Below are 16,672 nucleotides of genomic sequence, written 5' to 3' on the forward strand. Positions count from 1 at the left end.
TTTGAGTTATCTGATCTGGTTTGGCAAAACCAATCATTGAATTTAGAAGATGAATTTGCTCATAGCATCTTCTGGAAGTATTCTTTGAGTTATTTGATCTGGTTTGGTAGGAACTACAGAACCGATCATTGGAATTGAAATATGAACTGCATGATCATCTTCATTAAGAAGCTTCTTTTCAAGCTTCCTCTGCTTCTTCCTTTTTCCACAAATCATAACCCAAGTTTTGCCTTTGCTTGTAATTGGGATCATTGCATAATGGTTTCCTATCTTCTACCATAAGAAGTGCATCAGTAACCCTAGACATTTGATCAGCACATATAAAATCTGTCAATTCTGCAATTGATGAATCTGAACCACATCTCTCCATGGTTATTGAAGCTTCAGCCTTTGAGAATCTCATTTTTGTCAAGTATAACAGTTTACTCTCCTCATCAGAATCAGAACTCATGATTTCCTCGATATCAGAAGAACTATCAATATCTGTGAAATCATCCTGAAAGATCGCTTCATAATCAGATGAATTATTATCAGAATCAACATGTTGCATGGGTATGGATTTTTATGAGCCTGTACCACTGTATATGTAGTCTTGCTATTGCATCAGATTACTGTTCGCATAAATTGGTTTCTCTCCCCACAGAAAAGTATATTTCAGAGATGGCTTTCACTGAAAGATGATAAGCCACTGTGTCAGCCTGGAACGGATTACCAAACTATTTCCACTACTCTGTCTGACTAAATCCCTCCAGATATAGAAAAGGGTCACCTCATTCAGAAGATACATATCTCAGACGTTTCTGTCAGAATGATTGAATACTTCTTAAGTTTGTGACAACATGAAGAAATTTCAGTTACTTGATAACACTACTGTTTAGTGACACCAGAATGAGAGTATTCAAGATAAATAGATTTGGACACGAATAAAGCTACAAGTACCTACAACAAATCAATGTCAAAATTGGACCTCGTGGGGATCATGACATTCCAGTCAAACAGAGATTGAGAGTGAATCAGATAAATCTAGAGGGACATCTTGAGGGCCCATTTCAACCAGAAATAGAATATTGGGGCATTTTGAAGGCTCACAGCAATATGAATATTTGGGCATTCTTGTAGGCTCATCTTAACAAGAAGCAATATTGGGACATTTTAGAGCTCACTTCAGACAGATCCATGTGGTGTATTTTGAAGACTCATATTAACAAGAAGCAAATATTGGGGCATGCTGAAACCCTTTTCAAACAGAATCAGAAATGTTGAAATATTCTGAATATTTATCAGCAAAATGCTGGGGCATGCTGAAAACCCATTTCAATCAGAATCAGAACTGTTGATGCATTTTGAACACTTGTATTAGCCAATGTGGGGCATGCTGAAGGCCTATATCATCCTGTGTCAAGATCATTGACTTGAAAAAATATTTCCAATGAGACAGAAAGGTGTGAAGAATGAAAATGGTAAAACAGTGACAGTCGAACTGACTATACATAATTGCTTCGTTCATCAGGCAGTTACATTATGATCATGTTGTTGAACAAATGTTACTCAGCAAGTATGTTTTCAAAAACCTAATATTCTTAACCGTATGACAGTGTGTTCTTTGATAAACTACATTACGGTTGCATAAATAAAGATGATCCTCAGGCAGACTACTCGATCCAGGTTTCAGTTCCTTAAGATTTCAGCATTGAATTTGGCCTTCTGTGTGTCGGTGATAATTGAAAATATTTCTTTGAGATTCCTAGCAAATAGTTTCAACTATACTATTGAGATTATGAAGCTGTTTTTCACATCAGTTTTTGCTTCCTTGATGACATTGAAAAGGGAGACTCGATCTCACTTATATTACTGTTATTCCCGTTGTTATTGGGATCATCATTGCTAGCCAGGGTGAACTGGGTTTTCATCTATTTTGGTTTTATCATGGGTGTTTCATCCCCAGCGGCAAGAATTCCATGAACCTCTTCCTGTACATGGCCCCTATAGCTGATATGTTTCTAATTCTTACAACGCTCATTACAGAAGAAAACGTGATCTGTATCACACTTTGCCTCTGCCCGAGATGATATCAAGATCAGTTGGTGTCTCTTCTTCAATTTAGCACTAGCATATCTTGTGGATTTGACTAATTTTTTGGTCATACCAACATCACACTTGAATCCCCATGGAGTTTTGTTTTCAAATGGTCTTGTGACATTATACAAAAGTTTTAAACACTATGCAAAGAAGTTTCTTGACCGGCAATCCAAGCAGAAGCCACATGAGATGATGAATGTGTTGTCAAATGTTTTATGAACCAGTGATTATGGTGTTGAACCAGTGTTGCAATCATATGGTTTCCATTTATTGACCCAAGATGAATTTTGTCTTCTTCAACTTCAAGATTAAAAGTGAAATATAATGAAGACTTCTTTCCACAGAATGAGAGATGAAAATTTTGACAACAAGAAACTAGTGGAGCCAACTAAGGTTGAACGACAAGTTGTTGCTAAGCATCTCGACATGATATGGTCCAAGTTGCCTTATTCGAAATCTGATTATATGTGGAGACATGAAAGGAATTGGAATAAATCTTCCTTGTGATATGTTTCAAGAGTCAAATTAGAACAGGCTCTACTCTCCTAATTAATCCCTGCTGAGTCAGGCATATCTACATCTACACTCTTCAAAGATGATAGATTCTCTTTTCAAAGATGACAGATTCTCTTTTCAAAGATGAAAACTTTATGGGATTTCTACACAAGTCCAAACAAATAAAGTTAGTTTTATCCAAGACAAGATGGGGCATCAAAGTCATAGCTCTGACTATAGCAAGAGTTCCACAAGTGAAACAATTCTTCTGATACTTTCATGAAGCAAAGAAGACATAAAGATACAAGTTGATCAGATGGTTCTTCAGAAATGCAAGCTTGATAGCATAAGTTGCTACACTGATATCCAGAGGTGACCCTGGCAATAAATGATGAAGTGGAGGAAAATAGAGTTCATCATTTTGAAGTAAAATGAAAAATTGCATCAACATTCATGCATCATATTTAGACATTTGCAAAATAGGAGCATTTTCATTCATTTTATCCATGTTAAAATTTGACAGGAATTTCAAAGATTTTAGCAAAGATATAAATTCATCATTTGATGGATCATCATTACCAGTTAGAGTTCATAATGAGAAGAACTCATTTGAAGAAGAAGAACTTGTTCAACTTTTTGCTTAAATTCATCACCCGGTGGATCAGCAGTGTCAGATAGAGTTCATAATGAGAAGAACTCATCTGAAGAGGAAGAAGAAATTCATAATGAGAAGAATTTGTTCAACCTTTTCCCTGAATTCATTACTTGATGAATTATTTTTTCCAGAGGAAGTTCATAATGAGAAGAACTTATCTGAAGAGGAAGAAGAAGTTCATAATGAGAAGAACTTGTTTAACCTTTTGCTCAAATCCATCATTTGATGGATTAACATTTCCAGAGAAAGTTCATAATGAGAAGAACTTATCTGAAGAGGAAGAAGAAGTTCATAATGAGAAGAACTTGTTTAACCTTTTGCTTGAATTCATCACTTGATGGATCAGCATTTCCAGAGAAAGTTCATAATGAGAAGAACTCATCTGAAGAAGGAATAAGAAGTTCATAATGAGAAGAACTTGTTCAACTTTTTGCTTAAATTCATCATTTGATGGATCAACATTGCCAGGTAGAGTTCATAATGAGAAGAACTCTTCATCTGAAGAAGAAAGAAGAAGTTCATAATGAGAAGAACTTGTTCAACTTTTTGCTTAAATTCATCATTTGATAGATCAGCTTTTCCAGAAAAAGTTCATAATGAGAATAACTTATCTGAAGAGGAAGAAGAAGTTCATAATGAGAAGAACTTGTTTAACCTTTTGCTCGAATTCATCACTTGATGGATTAACATTTCCAGAGAAAGTTCATAATGAGAAGAACTCATCTGAAGAAGGAAGAAGAAATTCATAATGAGAAGAATTTGTTCAATCTTTTGTTTGAATTCATCACTTGATGGATTATCATTGCCAGAGAAAGTTCATAATGAGAAGAACTCATCTGAAGAAGGAAGAAGAAATTCATAATGAGAAGAATTTGTTCAACCTTTTGCTCAAATCCATCATTCGATGGATCAGCATTTCCAGAGAAAGTTCATAATGAGAAGAACTCATCTGAAGAAAGAAGAAGAAGTTCATAATGAGAAGAACTTGTTCAACTTTTTGCTTAAATTCATCATTTGATGGATCAGCTTTTCCAGAGAAAGTTCATAATGAGAAGAAGGAAAAAGAAGTTCATAATGAGAAGAATTTGTTCAACCTTTTGCTTGAATTCATCATTTGATGGATCAACATTGCCAGGTAGAGTTCATAATGAGAAGAACTCTTCATCTGAAGAAGAAAGAAGAAGTTCATAATAAGAAGAACTTGTTCAACTTTTTGCATAATTCTATCACAGAAAGGAGATAGATTAGCATCAGCCTTTCTAGAAAAAGTTCATAATGAGAAGAATTTGTTCAACCTTTTGCTTGAATTCATCATTTGATGGATCAACATTGCCAGGTAGAGTTCATAATGAGAAGAACTCATCAAGAGCTTATTCAACCTTTTGAATGACTCTATCACAGAAAAAAGGAGGTCATCATCATCCCCAGCAGAAAGTTCATAATGAGAGGAACTCATCTGGAGAGAGAGAAGAATTTATTCAATATCTCCATTATGATCCAAGTTAAGTCAAATGAAAAACTTATTATCTTTTCGTCTTTGCTCTATTCTTGTTAACACAAGAATGAGCAAAGAGGGGCAGCTGAAGATACTCATTTTTTCATTTAAATATTATTATTATTATTATTATTATTATTATTATTATTATTATTATTATTATAATTATTATTATTATAATTATAATTACTAATTTTATTATTTATTACTAATATTATTATTAATTATTATTACAAACGGGCCAAATCCGGCCCAACCCAAAAGCCCAAATATATAACCCTAAACCCATTTAGGGTTTGTATCTAGCTCCCAGCCGCCGCTTCCAGAAGGCTCAAGCTGCCTCTCCAGCTTCCAGACGCTGCTGCCGACGCCTCCACTGCCAGATGGTCCAACCAGTCGCTGCCGACGCTGCTTTTGCCACGCCACCTCACCGCCGTAAATTCCAGAACACCAGATGGCAGCCCAAATCGAGCTCCATGGTGAGTCACCAGCATAGCTATGGTGACTCACCTAGACATCCCTCTCGGGACCGGTCCAAACAGAACCTCGTGGTGGCTATAAAAGCCATCATACCTGCGAAAGAACAGACAGCCACGGAGAGACACGGCAGAGAACGACAACAAAAAAAAAAGAAAAAAGAAAAGAAAAAAAGAAAAAAATAATAACAACCCTCAGCAGCAAACAAAACAGAAAGAAAGAAAAGAGAAAGAACTTACCGAGGAAACCACAAGGTAACCGGAGACGCTACGTACCGAGGAAACATTCGAAATACCCGAAGGTATTTCTCTAGATCTGCTCCGATCCAGAGCTTTTTAGGGCAAACCAAGGCCAGATTCGGCCTTGGGAGGTTCGGGTCTTTATTTTAGGTCTTTAGGAAAAATCCGGCCACCGTGTGTGGTAGCCGGCGGTGGAGACCAACACCGGAGTACGGTGTCCGGCGACGGCCGGAAACTCTCTCGGTTAGAGAGAGGCGAGAGTTTTATAAACTCTCTCGGTTAGAGAGAGACGAAGAAGAGAGAATGAGGGATGCTGGCCCTACGGGCCAGCCATTTGATCATATATACCCCTCCCAAACGACGCCGTTTTGGGCAGGGGTATATCTGTAATTTCGCACACGGGTCAAACCTCTCGCGTAGTCATCCTAGATTTGTAAATTTCTATTTTTGTCACTAAAATCAATTCTTATATGTTTTAATTAAGTCTCGTAATTTTATTTTATTTCATTTTAGTCCTAGCCTGTATGTTTAAATATTTAGGATAAATAATATATTCAGTCCCTTAATTTTAATAAATAATATTTTAATACTGAGTTTATATTTTTAATTTATTTTAATCTAATATTCGAATTTTAAATAAGTTTATTTTAGTCACTAAATAAATAAAATAAAGAAATAGCATGTTTAATCCCTAATATTTTGATTAATTATGAATTAGATTTTTTAATTTTACTTTTACTATATTTAGTCACTAATTCTAATGTTTTCATCTATTTTATTATTTTTAAATATATCATTTTAATTGTATTTTTATTGTTTTATTTGTCTATATATTTAAATACTTTTATTATTATATAGTTATAAATATATATATAATTATTTATATATTTTAATAAATTATTTTGATATTTTTTTTAAATATCGAAGAAAGGACAGTCTCAATACAACTGGATGTCCTATTCTGGTATTTTAAATTAAACAATAGTATTTAAATTAATATTTATCAATATCAAAGGAAAGAGCTATCTTAAGTTCTTTTCTGATGTTTTTAAATAAATAAATATTATTTATATAATTTTGAAATAATAGGATTATAAATTAAATATATTTTTGAATTTTTAAAATTTTAATACTAGAGACAATTTATAATTAAAAAGTACCAATTTTGGGCGTTGTAGGGGTGCTAATCATTCCCTAAACGTAACCGACCACGAATCCCTTTTTATTATTAAAAAGAAAAAAAAAAGAACGAATTTTTGGTTATAAACGCAGATCAGCTCATTTTTTAATTGGTGTTTTCTTAAAACTCTTTTAAAAGATAATTTTTAGGTATTCGACCTACCTAACCCAAAAGGACGATGGCGACTCCCAAATTATTTTCAAAACCATTTATTCACATCAATTTCCCCGCTAAATAAATATTTCGTGCCCGGACGAAAAACGGTTACGACAACATGGAATCGAAATATATTATGCATCTCCTTCATCTTTTCATCATTGAAATTCGGATAAAAACGCTCCAGCATTAGAAAATCAAAAGAATCTAAAATCATGATTTTTTTCAAAAATAAAATAAAGTTTTTAGCATGTTCAGAATTTTTAGAAGATAGTTGTCCCAACATAATCTTGTTAAGTATTTAACGGTGGAGTGACAAAAAACAAAACAAATAAAAATGTAATGATATTTTTTAAATTTAATGACCAAAATAAAAATACAATCAAAGTTAGGTGAATAAATTTAGAATTTACCCTTTAGAATTTGGAGAACACCATTTAATTTTTTATATTAATATATATTATAAATACTTAGGAAAATGATTTCTTATACTTCATAATACATTTTTTGTATACCCAGTGATGGATCTAAAGGAGCAAGTGGGTTGTTTTCCCTATAAATTTTAAATTCTTACATATTTTAGTTTTTTTGTGTGTTTTCTATTAAAATTTTATTTTCATCAACCTACAATTTTATAAATTCATCCGTTTAATATAAAATATTGTGTTCATTCTTATATATACAAGGATAGATAGAAGGGGATGGGTGGGGGACGACTACCCCTCTTAAATTTTTAAAAATTCGTATTCTTAACATAAAATTATACATCCGTTCCTGGATGTATAGATATAAGTGTTATTGTAGATGAAGAAAAGGTTAAAAATCCTAATCAAATTATAAGCTTTGGAATCTTTTTCCTAATTTTATTTGCGCATAGTCAAAACCTAATCACTTTAGTTAAAACCACCCTCAAAGTTGACACGCCCTTTTTAGCCTATATAAATTCGGCTTTAATTAAATTTAGTTTATACGTAATAATTTTAGATACGAATATAACATTCATATATAATTATATTTTTTATTGTTCAAATAAAAATAATAATTTAATGGTTAAATTGACCCAAAATTTGAATTTGAATATTAAATATTTTATATTTTGTAAAAAAGGTGTATATTTATTTTCATTTGAAGTGAGCCCAATATATGTTTTCCTGGGTCAAATTTTGATATATTTTTTAGTATTCATATCTAATTTGCTCTAAAAAGATTAAATATGCATTTAAAAATATTAATGTGGTATATTAACTCGTTAATTAATTGAAAATTCATTAATCCCAATCAATTATCATATATCTAATAATTAGTTTAATACAACTTAATTTTAAAAATAGTTTTATTATTAATTAAATATATTCTGGAAATGGAAACCCTAGCATTAGCTGGGCATTAAGCTAGTGTTAGGTAAAACTACTACAATTTAGTGGTACTTAACTGTATTTTCCCACCAGTTAATGCTGTAAATATCAAATATTGAAGCACATAAATGTTGTTAAAACCTACTTTAAGCCAATGAACGCTTCATGATGATATTTAAGTTAATTAATATAATATTTACACCATCAATTATAACTATATAATAATTTTTAAAAGGTGTCTTTACTAAACACATTCATAGATTTAGTCAACGATTGTTTTAGTAATATTATTTAAAGATATTAAATATTATAATATGTTCATTCATTACATTAAAAAATATCAAATAAAATTTATTGATATCTTGAAGTCGATTAGAATCCTAAAAAAAAAATTAAATAGTATGTTTTTGGATTGTTTGTGTGCATCGAAGTCCTAAAATCGCACAAACCAAGCGACTTCAGTAGTTAATGAATTGTTATTATTTCTTAATGTATCAAGTTCGAACACCATGTATGTCATGGTATATGAGTATTCAAGTCAAATAGTTTTAAGTGAAAAAAATAAATAATTATTATTTTATTTTTATATAATATATTTGAAAGACTTTGATAACATTTCTTTGTTATAGTCTTACTTTGTGATCTATATATTTTCGTTTAAATAAATTTACACACACCTAAAAAACAGTGTTAAAGAGTAGAATGTAATTAATTTATGATTTCCCGTCTTCTTTATTTGCTAATTAATTTTAAAAAGTGTCACATTTTTAGGTATCATCTATATTTTTTTTCCCCGAGAAGGTTTCACATCATCTCTAATTTACCTTCAAGACTCCTACCCCTCCCCACACACTCACCACACATTGAATGCATGTACATGAAAATATATATTTTCTTTCAAAAATACATATTTACGTATATAATTAGGATATCACATCCGAATATTTTAAATTATTATATTTTTTAAATTTTCTATTAATAATCTTTTTTTACCTCAAAACTTTTATAAGATTATTTCCTCTTAAAATTTTAAAAAGTTGTCTCTTAACATAAAATCCTATATGCTTATATATGATGCATGCATATATGTATAAATGTTGTAAAAAATGGGGAGACAAATACGATATATAAGAAGGCGAGGATAGTGTGAGAAGAATAGTGGGTGAAAATGTCGAGTATATGTGAGTCGATTTTAAGGGTTTTGGCACTGCTGCTAACGCTTGCGGCAGCCATTGTGATTGGGGTAAATAAGCAGACCGAGTTCCTCCCTGTTCAGTTTACCCCAGCCTTTCCTGTTGTCGACGTTGCTTTCAAAGCTAAGTGGTATTACTTGTCTGCCTTGGTGTAAGACTCTTTTCTCCGTTACTACAAGTTGAGTTGCTTAAACATTATTCAAGGTTCCAACATGTTATTGTGAAAAGTAAGAGAATTCAATATCGTATTAATTTTAACACGACTTTTAAATTTATAAATTATGAAGAGTACAAATAATAATGTTTGATTTTTTTATTCAACCCTGAATACACCTTCTTATTATTAGGGACAAAAATAAATTGAGTTTGATCGAATAAAGTTGTGCTTGCGTTTGTTTGTCTTTTAAGGTGTTCATGTTCATTCTTGTTCGTTTACATTTTTAATAACATGTTCTTGTTAGTTTGTTTAATTTTAAAAGCGTTTGTGTTCAGTTTTTAGCATTACTAACATGTTTGTTTAACATTCGCAAACATATTCAATTAGCATTCGTCAACATGTTCGTTTAAGGTTCATGAATATGTTGGTGAAATTATGCAATTTCTCCTTAAACTCATTAGGCTTCATAGTTTAAACTCTAAAGTTCACCCTGGAATTTAAGCCCTATTTTCATCAATATTCAAAATATAAAAAATAAAGACATAATGCTAAAATTAGCATCCCAACATTTACAAAATAATTATTTTGACATTTATTCTTTTATTGGGAGCGTTTTGGCCCTCAATGTGTCTCATTTTAAGGCAAAAAAACCCCCTAACGTTTGACGAATGGCCATTTGACCCATATTCTTTTATTCTAGAGTATTTTGCCCCTCAAATGTTTTATTTTAGGGTAAAACCCCTATTTTGGAGAATTAACCATTTGTTAACTAATGTTTTCCATCCATGGAGGGGCCTTTTTGCCTCCAAAATGAAACGTCGAGAGCTAAAATGCTCCAAAAAAGAATATGGGTCAAAATGACTATTTTGGTAAATATTTGAGGATAATTTTGGTATTATGCCAAAAATAAAAAAGAAAAGTAAAATTCTAATAAACGAGTTGATAAATAAGTTTATAAATGAGCCAATAAACTTACTTTTAAACAAGCTTATTCTTGAACATAAACGAACCGAATTCACTTTTGTTCGTGTTTATTCATTTATTAAATAAACATGAAAATTTTATTTATATTCGTTTATTTAGGAACATACACGAACATTATTAGTAGTTCATCAAACACTCTGTTCATTTACATCTCATCACTCCAAGTTTATTTATTCATTTGAATATGTGTTGATAGGTATTTGATGGTGGCAAACATAGCAGCAAGCGCATACGCAGCAATTTCGACGCTCATCGTGTTAGCAACCAGAACCGCTGATATAGGGTTTGCCCAAACCATCATCATCTTCGATGTGACCGTCGTCGGGTTGTTGTTTTCGGCCAATGGGGCTGCCTTGGCCGTCGGTATCATCGGCTACAAAGGGAACTCTCATCTTCAATGGAACAAAGTCTGCAATGTTTTCGACAATTTCTGCGACAGAATCGCCATTTCCATTGTTATGTCTTTGGTCGCTTCCTTTGCTTTCATTGGTTTGGTTGCATTGGCTGTTCTGTCTTTGCAGAAGAGATTTGCACCTAGAAGTTAAAAAATAATGGTATTATTGTTTGATGTTTTATTATGTAAAGAAAATAAAATTGCGGGAGGAAAAAATTAAAGAAAAGTTTGTACGAATTGTTATTTATTTAATATAAAAAAATATATAATAAGTAAGTTATTGTCTAGTTCAAATAAATTATAAGTCTATTTTGTAATTTTTAACAATTAAAAGACTTAAAAATTAATTTATTATAATCGGGATCATATTTATACACTGTATCCTAAAAATGTCTTTTTTCTTTTTTAGTAATTTACTTCATTTATCTTTGTCATTTGATTGAGCTCTACGACAAATTGACAATGACATGTTAAGTATGTCATTAAGATGTAATTATTGTCAGCATATTGGACGATTCAAAGGAATTTTTCTATTAAGTAATTTTGTCATTTTGAGGGTTATTTAGTAAAGTTCACATCATGTAATCATATACAATTTATTAATTATTAAAAAGTCTATTATTCAGTTGGAACTTATTACTCAGCTGTCAAATACGGGAGATAATAATAAAACGATTGAATTGATCCGTGAGTTGTTGGAGAAGAATTGGAAGATGAAAATAAATCATGTTCATCATGAGGGAAATAAAGTGGCAGACAAGCTAGCCAAATTGACTAGGAGACGTTCGTTAGGAGTAGAAATTTATCAGATTCCTCCTAGGAAGGTGGCTGATTTAATTCATCAAGACAGGTCTCCATGGATTAGTCTTGTTTCTTTTCTGTATTACGGGGGAAAACAATTATATCAATTATTAAGCAATTTCGTCATTTTGAGGGTTACTTAAAAACCCTTTTTTCTATTTTGGTCGATACAGTACATGTAGATATTTGTGGGCTAAAATTATCCATTTAATTTAAATTAAACAAATTTTGGAATATAATGTTCTAGTATTTAGGGGATTAATTCGATTTAAATTATTGTTTAATCAATAAGCATTTTAAACATAATAATAAATATTTTTTGAAATTTAAATTGTGAATATAAATAATTACTAAAACAAATAAAAAGATATATGTTCATCAAAAACTAAAAAAAATTAAAAGATCAATGAAGTCTTCATTTAATATAAATGAAATCTGGTTTAACTAAAATTATTTATCGAGTTAAAAAATCATATATCAATCTAATAAAAACTTCATATAATTTATGATATTAGTTTGTATTCATGTTAAATCTTTTTTGTAAGCATACTAAATTATCAATTATTTTTAATATGACAGTCTTTAATATAATTTAGTCAGTTTTGAAAGTGTACTTGTGAAGAGTTCCTTTCTTGTACACAATTCCAATGAAGAAAAAACATGTCATAGAATTGTGTGCACAGTTTTGCAGTGCCAACTGCCAATTGAACCGGATCTTCGAGAAATTGAGATGCACACAAAAACTTAAACTTTTACTTCTCTCAACATCCTTTTCCTTTTGTTTTCATCATCAGACCTGCTTAGCTCAGGGGTTGCACGAGTGAGAATGATTTCTCATGATTCTTTTCAACTTTTATATCTATTTTAATATTTATGCTCGAGGTTCGTAATTAACTCAAGTAAATTAAATTTTTATAATATATAGATGTATTTCTGACCGAACTCAAAGCTTAACTAAATTAGTTTTTTTTTGCAGGTCTTTTGGGTAGATATTTACATAAAATTCATTCCTAAATCAAAACCTACATTATGTTCATTTTCGGTGGTTTTTTTACATTGTTTGAATGGAAGAATTATTAACACTTGGATGACCCGTGGTACCAGTCCAGGAAAAACCATGAACTGATAAAATTAAGCACGAGCTTTACCTTCCCCTTCAGTTGACCGGTTGTTGACACGCGTGGCCGGAGCTCTGGACAAAATGAAATTTCCTTTTAGATCTGTTTTGCCATACTCCGAAACCTGAGGATCCATCACGATTCTGCATGATCTCCATTCTTGGCACATTAAATCGACACCGTAATAACTCAAATGGTCCACGATGCTGTTACCTGACACTGACCTGCAGTAGTGCAGTGATATCTCTAATTAGTCGTGCTAAGTTCTCAGTTAGCAAACGAGTGATACATTCATGCCACTATTTTCCTTACTAGGACTTGAGTGTGATTATCGTAGGCGTCTAACGCGGGTATGTTCAATATTTTCTTTAAGTTCACGTGTTCAAAGGTCCATATCCAAAATACACGTTCAAAATGTGCGTTTCAAGAAAAATGAAGATACAGAGCAGCATAGAGTTACCTACATAAATTTCCACCACAATCAAAGCCAGCATACCAAAATAGGCTTACCTACTACAGGTTGGATCTTCACCAGAATTATCACAGACCTTCTCAACTCTATAAACCAGACTTCCCAATCCAAGGTTATACAGCCACACCTACAAATAAGGAAATAAATTAACGACCTTATCCATAATGTTCTTTTTTAGTCAGGCTGCAGTCTTACATGCATCAGATATGAATCCTCGATCAACACATCTCCAATGTAGAAACACTAGTCGTTTTCAAGTGTTAAACAACAGACCACAACTGCATCCTGACATTTAAGGACGTTAAATGCCGTGCAGACTCAGAAGGAAAACACCTTGTTTATATGTTATATTCAATGTAATGCTATAACTAATAAGGAGCTTCATTCCTGAGCCATTAGGAACGTGCTACACTTCTTGATACTGACATTCACTGTTATTGTTACTTGGGAATTGAGACAACAGATTGATATGAGCAACAATGCGGGCTTCCGCAAGAGTAGAAAAAGTTTTTATACTGAAAGTTACATAACACCCAATTTTCTATAATCAAGAACCAATAATTGATAATAATCAAATTAGTAAAGTGTTAAGCCTATGTTTACATTATATTGCCAAGTAATACCAGAAATCATAGAGAATTAATTTCAACAATCACGGATACTTACCTCTCTAGGGAAGTGATGGTATGTTTTTTGAGGGAAATAAGTATAGTATGGTGGCAGATGAGGCACAATATCATGGTCATTTGTCACTAATAGTATTCGGCACAAGCTTGGCATAATAAGAAGCAAAGGCAGCATTCCCTATACGTGGTTGTCCAAATGTCATAACTTGAACGTTATTGGCTTCATGATTAACCTGGGAATAAAGAAAATTTTCTCATTACAACTCCGACAAAGCAACCAGCAAAGCTCCCATAATTTATGGCAGGAAAATTAACTCAAAAAGGATTTGAAAACGCCATGGTACATAATAAAAAACAATGTTGCAGTATAGACGGTTTCACAGTTACAGCACAATGAAAACAACAATAATATATTTCCAGCTGAAGCAAGAAAGGCTCAAGATTACCGTTAGATCAAGTGCACAAAAGGAAGCCATAGCCCCTCCCATTGAATGACCTGTCACCATGATGTCAAGCTCCCCATAAAACTCTCTTGCTTCTTTAACTGCATGGAATTCCATTACGTATGGTTGTGTTATGATAAGCAGTATAAAATCCATGGTGCACCTGAAATAGCAAAAAAATACAACATTAATTACAATCACTCCGGCCTAAATTCAAAATCAGGAGGAATTTGTTTTGCATACCATAGCATCAGGCATGCCAGGGTAATTTAAATCAAGCTGTTTCCAGAACAAGTCTTCAATCCAATTCTGTATGCTGCAAACAGACAGATAAACCAATCAAACAAAAAACAGTAAACATAATCAAAAGGAAAAAAGACTATCAGCCTCTGCATAATTCAAAATTTGTTTATCATTTAGATTTTGATGCCATGAATGCCTATTCTTTTGAAAACATTAGTTGAACAAAGTACAGAGGCAAATATTAGTACCTGTGTTCTTGCGTTCCTCTAAAGGCAATAACAACGGCATTAAGATCCTTTGCCACTCCGACAAATGCCTATCAATTATTTGTCAATTTAATGTCAAACACAAACAAAAGTATTCTTAAGTTTAACACCTAAACGGGTCATAATTTCAATTAATATCAAAGCACACAAAGAGATGCACCTGTAAACAGTTCTCAACATCAACAACTAGCTCGATAACTTCAAATCCCTGTTCCCATATCAAGGAGCATCAGGGGAACCCATTCGACAAAAAACCTACTTAGACACTCAATATTAAAGAAAAACAAGTACCTTGGTCAAACCATTACATCGTTCACATGTCCAAATAAAAAGTTCCGTCAAATCTGAAATGTACACCTACGGGAACAGATTGTAAGAAAGTAAAAACACTAAGGAATACAAACCAATGTAGTGAAGCGAACAGAAACTCTTATAAAAACGTCTTAGGCAACAACATTGAACTCATTCACCTATCTACTCCAAGAATAAACTAAAATTTCCTTAACAATTATTTAAACCTTTAAGCTCAAGTACATAATAACAACTTTACCGCGGAAGCATATTCTACTAAAATGGTCGCAAGAGTATGATTGTAGATGGCGTGTTTATGGTTGTTTTTGACCTGCAATTCTGCAGTAAACGGAAGCAAATTCCTTAATAAACTAAACTTTAACATCTCACAAGCTACAAAAATCAATTAAAATTGAAGTTATTGAGCTTATTTCAAACATTTATTTGCATAAATCAGGAATAATTTACTAAAATTATAACAAAAAGACCTAATCCAAAAAAAAAAGAAATTAAACGATTTGAATTTAACAAGTACCTCTACCGCTAGAAGATGCAATTAAACATGTAAAAAACACCAAAACTAGCCACGTTTTTCGCTCCATTATCTGAAAATCAAACAAAACAAACATATTACGAATGTAAAGAAAAACGAAAAAGAATAATCAAAATCAAAACAAAGCAAAGCAAAGCGATGTTATAAGAAACGGACCTTGCGAACGGAGGATTCTGGAGCTCCGGTTAAGACGGTCTCGCAGCGTATTAACGACGACTGTACCGCTCCGATTGGGCTTCAGCGACGTCGTTTCGGAGGGAGTCAATGTCTCATATGATTGAGAAGAGAGGATAGAGAAGGCAGAGAGAAGACACTAGAAGACCAAAAAAAAAATATTCATTTATATTGTTTTATTTAAATATAGAAAATATCTTAATTACCCTTGTTGGACCTTTTTTTACTGGCAGCCTGTATTTAAACTTGGGGTAGTGAGGTAGTTTGTGGAAGAACGTGCTACCGCCGTCGTTAAGAAAATAATTTCTATTGTTTGGAAATCTGATTGCAGATAGGATTTGGGTTAGGTGCGTTTGAGTTCACCGTGTTCTCTTTTTTTATCTTCTTCCCTGTTAGCATGGCTATTATTATTATTATTATTATTATTATGAGAAAGTAATATCAGTAATCAAAAATGTCTTATAATATACGATTTTAACCAACTTTTTTTATATTTGCCAAAATGACCAACTAAATCGCAATGCGATCGATAATTCGCAACGCGATCTCCGGTATCGCAAATCAGTTTCCAGATTCGTAACGCGAACTTCGACTATCGCAATGCGAACTTCGACTATCACAATGCGAACTTGGACTATCGCAATGCGAATATGTAAATCGCAATGCGATATTCGAAGTTCGCATTGCGATAGTCGAAGTTCGCGTTGCGAATCTGGAAACTTATTTGCGATATCGGAGATCGCGTTGCGAATTATCGATCGCATTACGATTTAGTTGGTCATTTTAGAAAATCCAAAAAAAATTAATTAAAATCGTATATTATAAA

The 16,672-nt window shown here is 32.4% G+C and overlaps 1 protein-coding gene and 1 pseudogene across 1 annotated transcript; one reads left to right on the forward strand and one right to left on the reverse strand.

The window, feature by feature from the left end:
* The first annotated feature begins 9,299 nt into the window (after nt 1-9,299).
* On the forward strand, nt 9,300-11,051 carry LOC120208595 (CASP-like protein 1E1). The gene is made up of 2 exons (XM_039207828.1): nt 9,300-9,475; nt 10,662-11,051. Exons 1-2 carry the CDS (start codon nt 9,300-9,302, stop codon nt 11,008-11,010), a joined length of 525 nt encoding a protein of 174 aa, XP_039063759.1. The 3' UTR covers nt 11,011-11,051.
* Nucleotides 11,052-12,641: 1,590 nt separating this feature from the next.
* On the reverse strand, nt 12,642-15,980 carry LOC120208587 (annotated as a pseudogene).
* Between the last annotated feature and the right edge of the window lie 692 nt (nt 15,981-16,672).

This window comes from Hibiscus syriacus, unplaced genomic scaffold (genome assembly GCF_006381635.1).
Source record: "Hibiscus syriacus cultivar Baekdansim isolate YM2019G1 unplaced genomic scaffold, ASM638163v2 tig00000538_pilon, whole genome shotgun sequence".
Taxonomy (NCBI): Eukaryota; Viridiplantae; Streptophyta; class Magnoliopsida; order Malvales; family Malvaceae; genus Hibiscus; species Hibiscus syriacus.

What these genes read in the sequence shown, in the direction of transcription:
- LOC120208595 (XM_039207828.1), top strand. Translation starts at nt 9,300, where the DNA reads ATGTCGAGTATATGTGAGTCGATTTTAAGGGTTTTGGCACTGCTGCTA. An exon ending in TATTACTTGTCTGCCTTGGT is followed by an intron (nt 9,476 to 10,661) that starts GTAAGACTCTTT and finishes ATGTGTTGATAG; the next exon opens with GTATTTGATGGTGGCAAACA.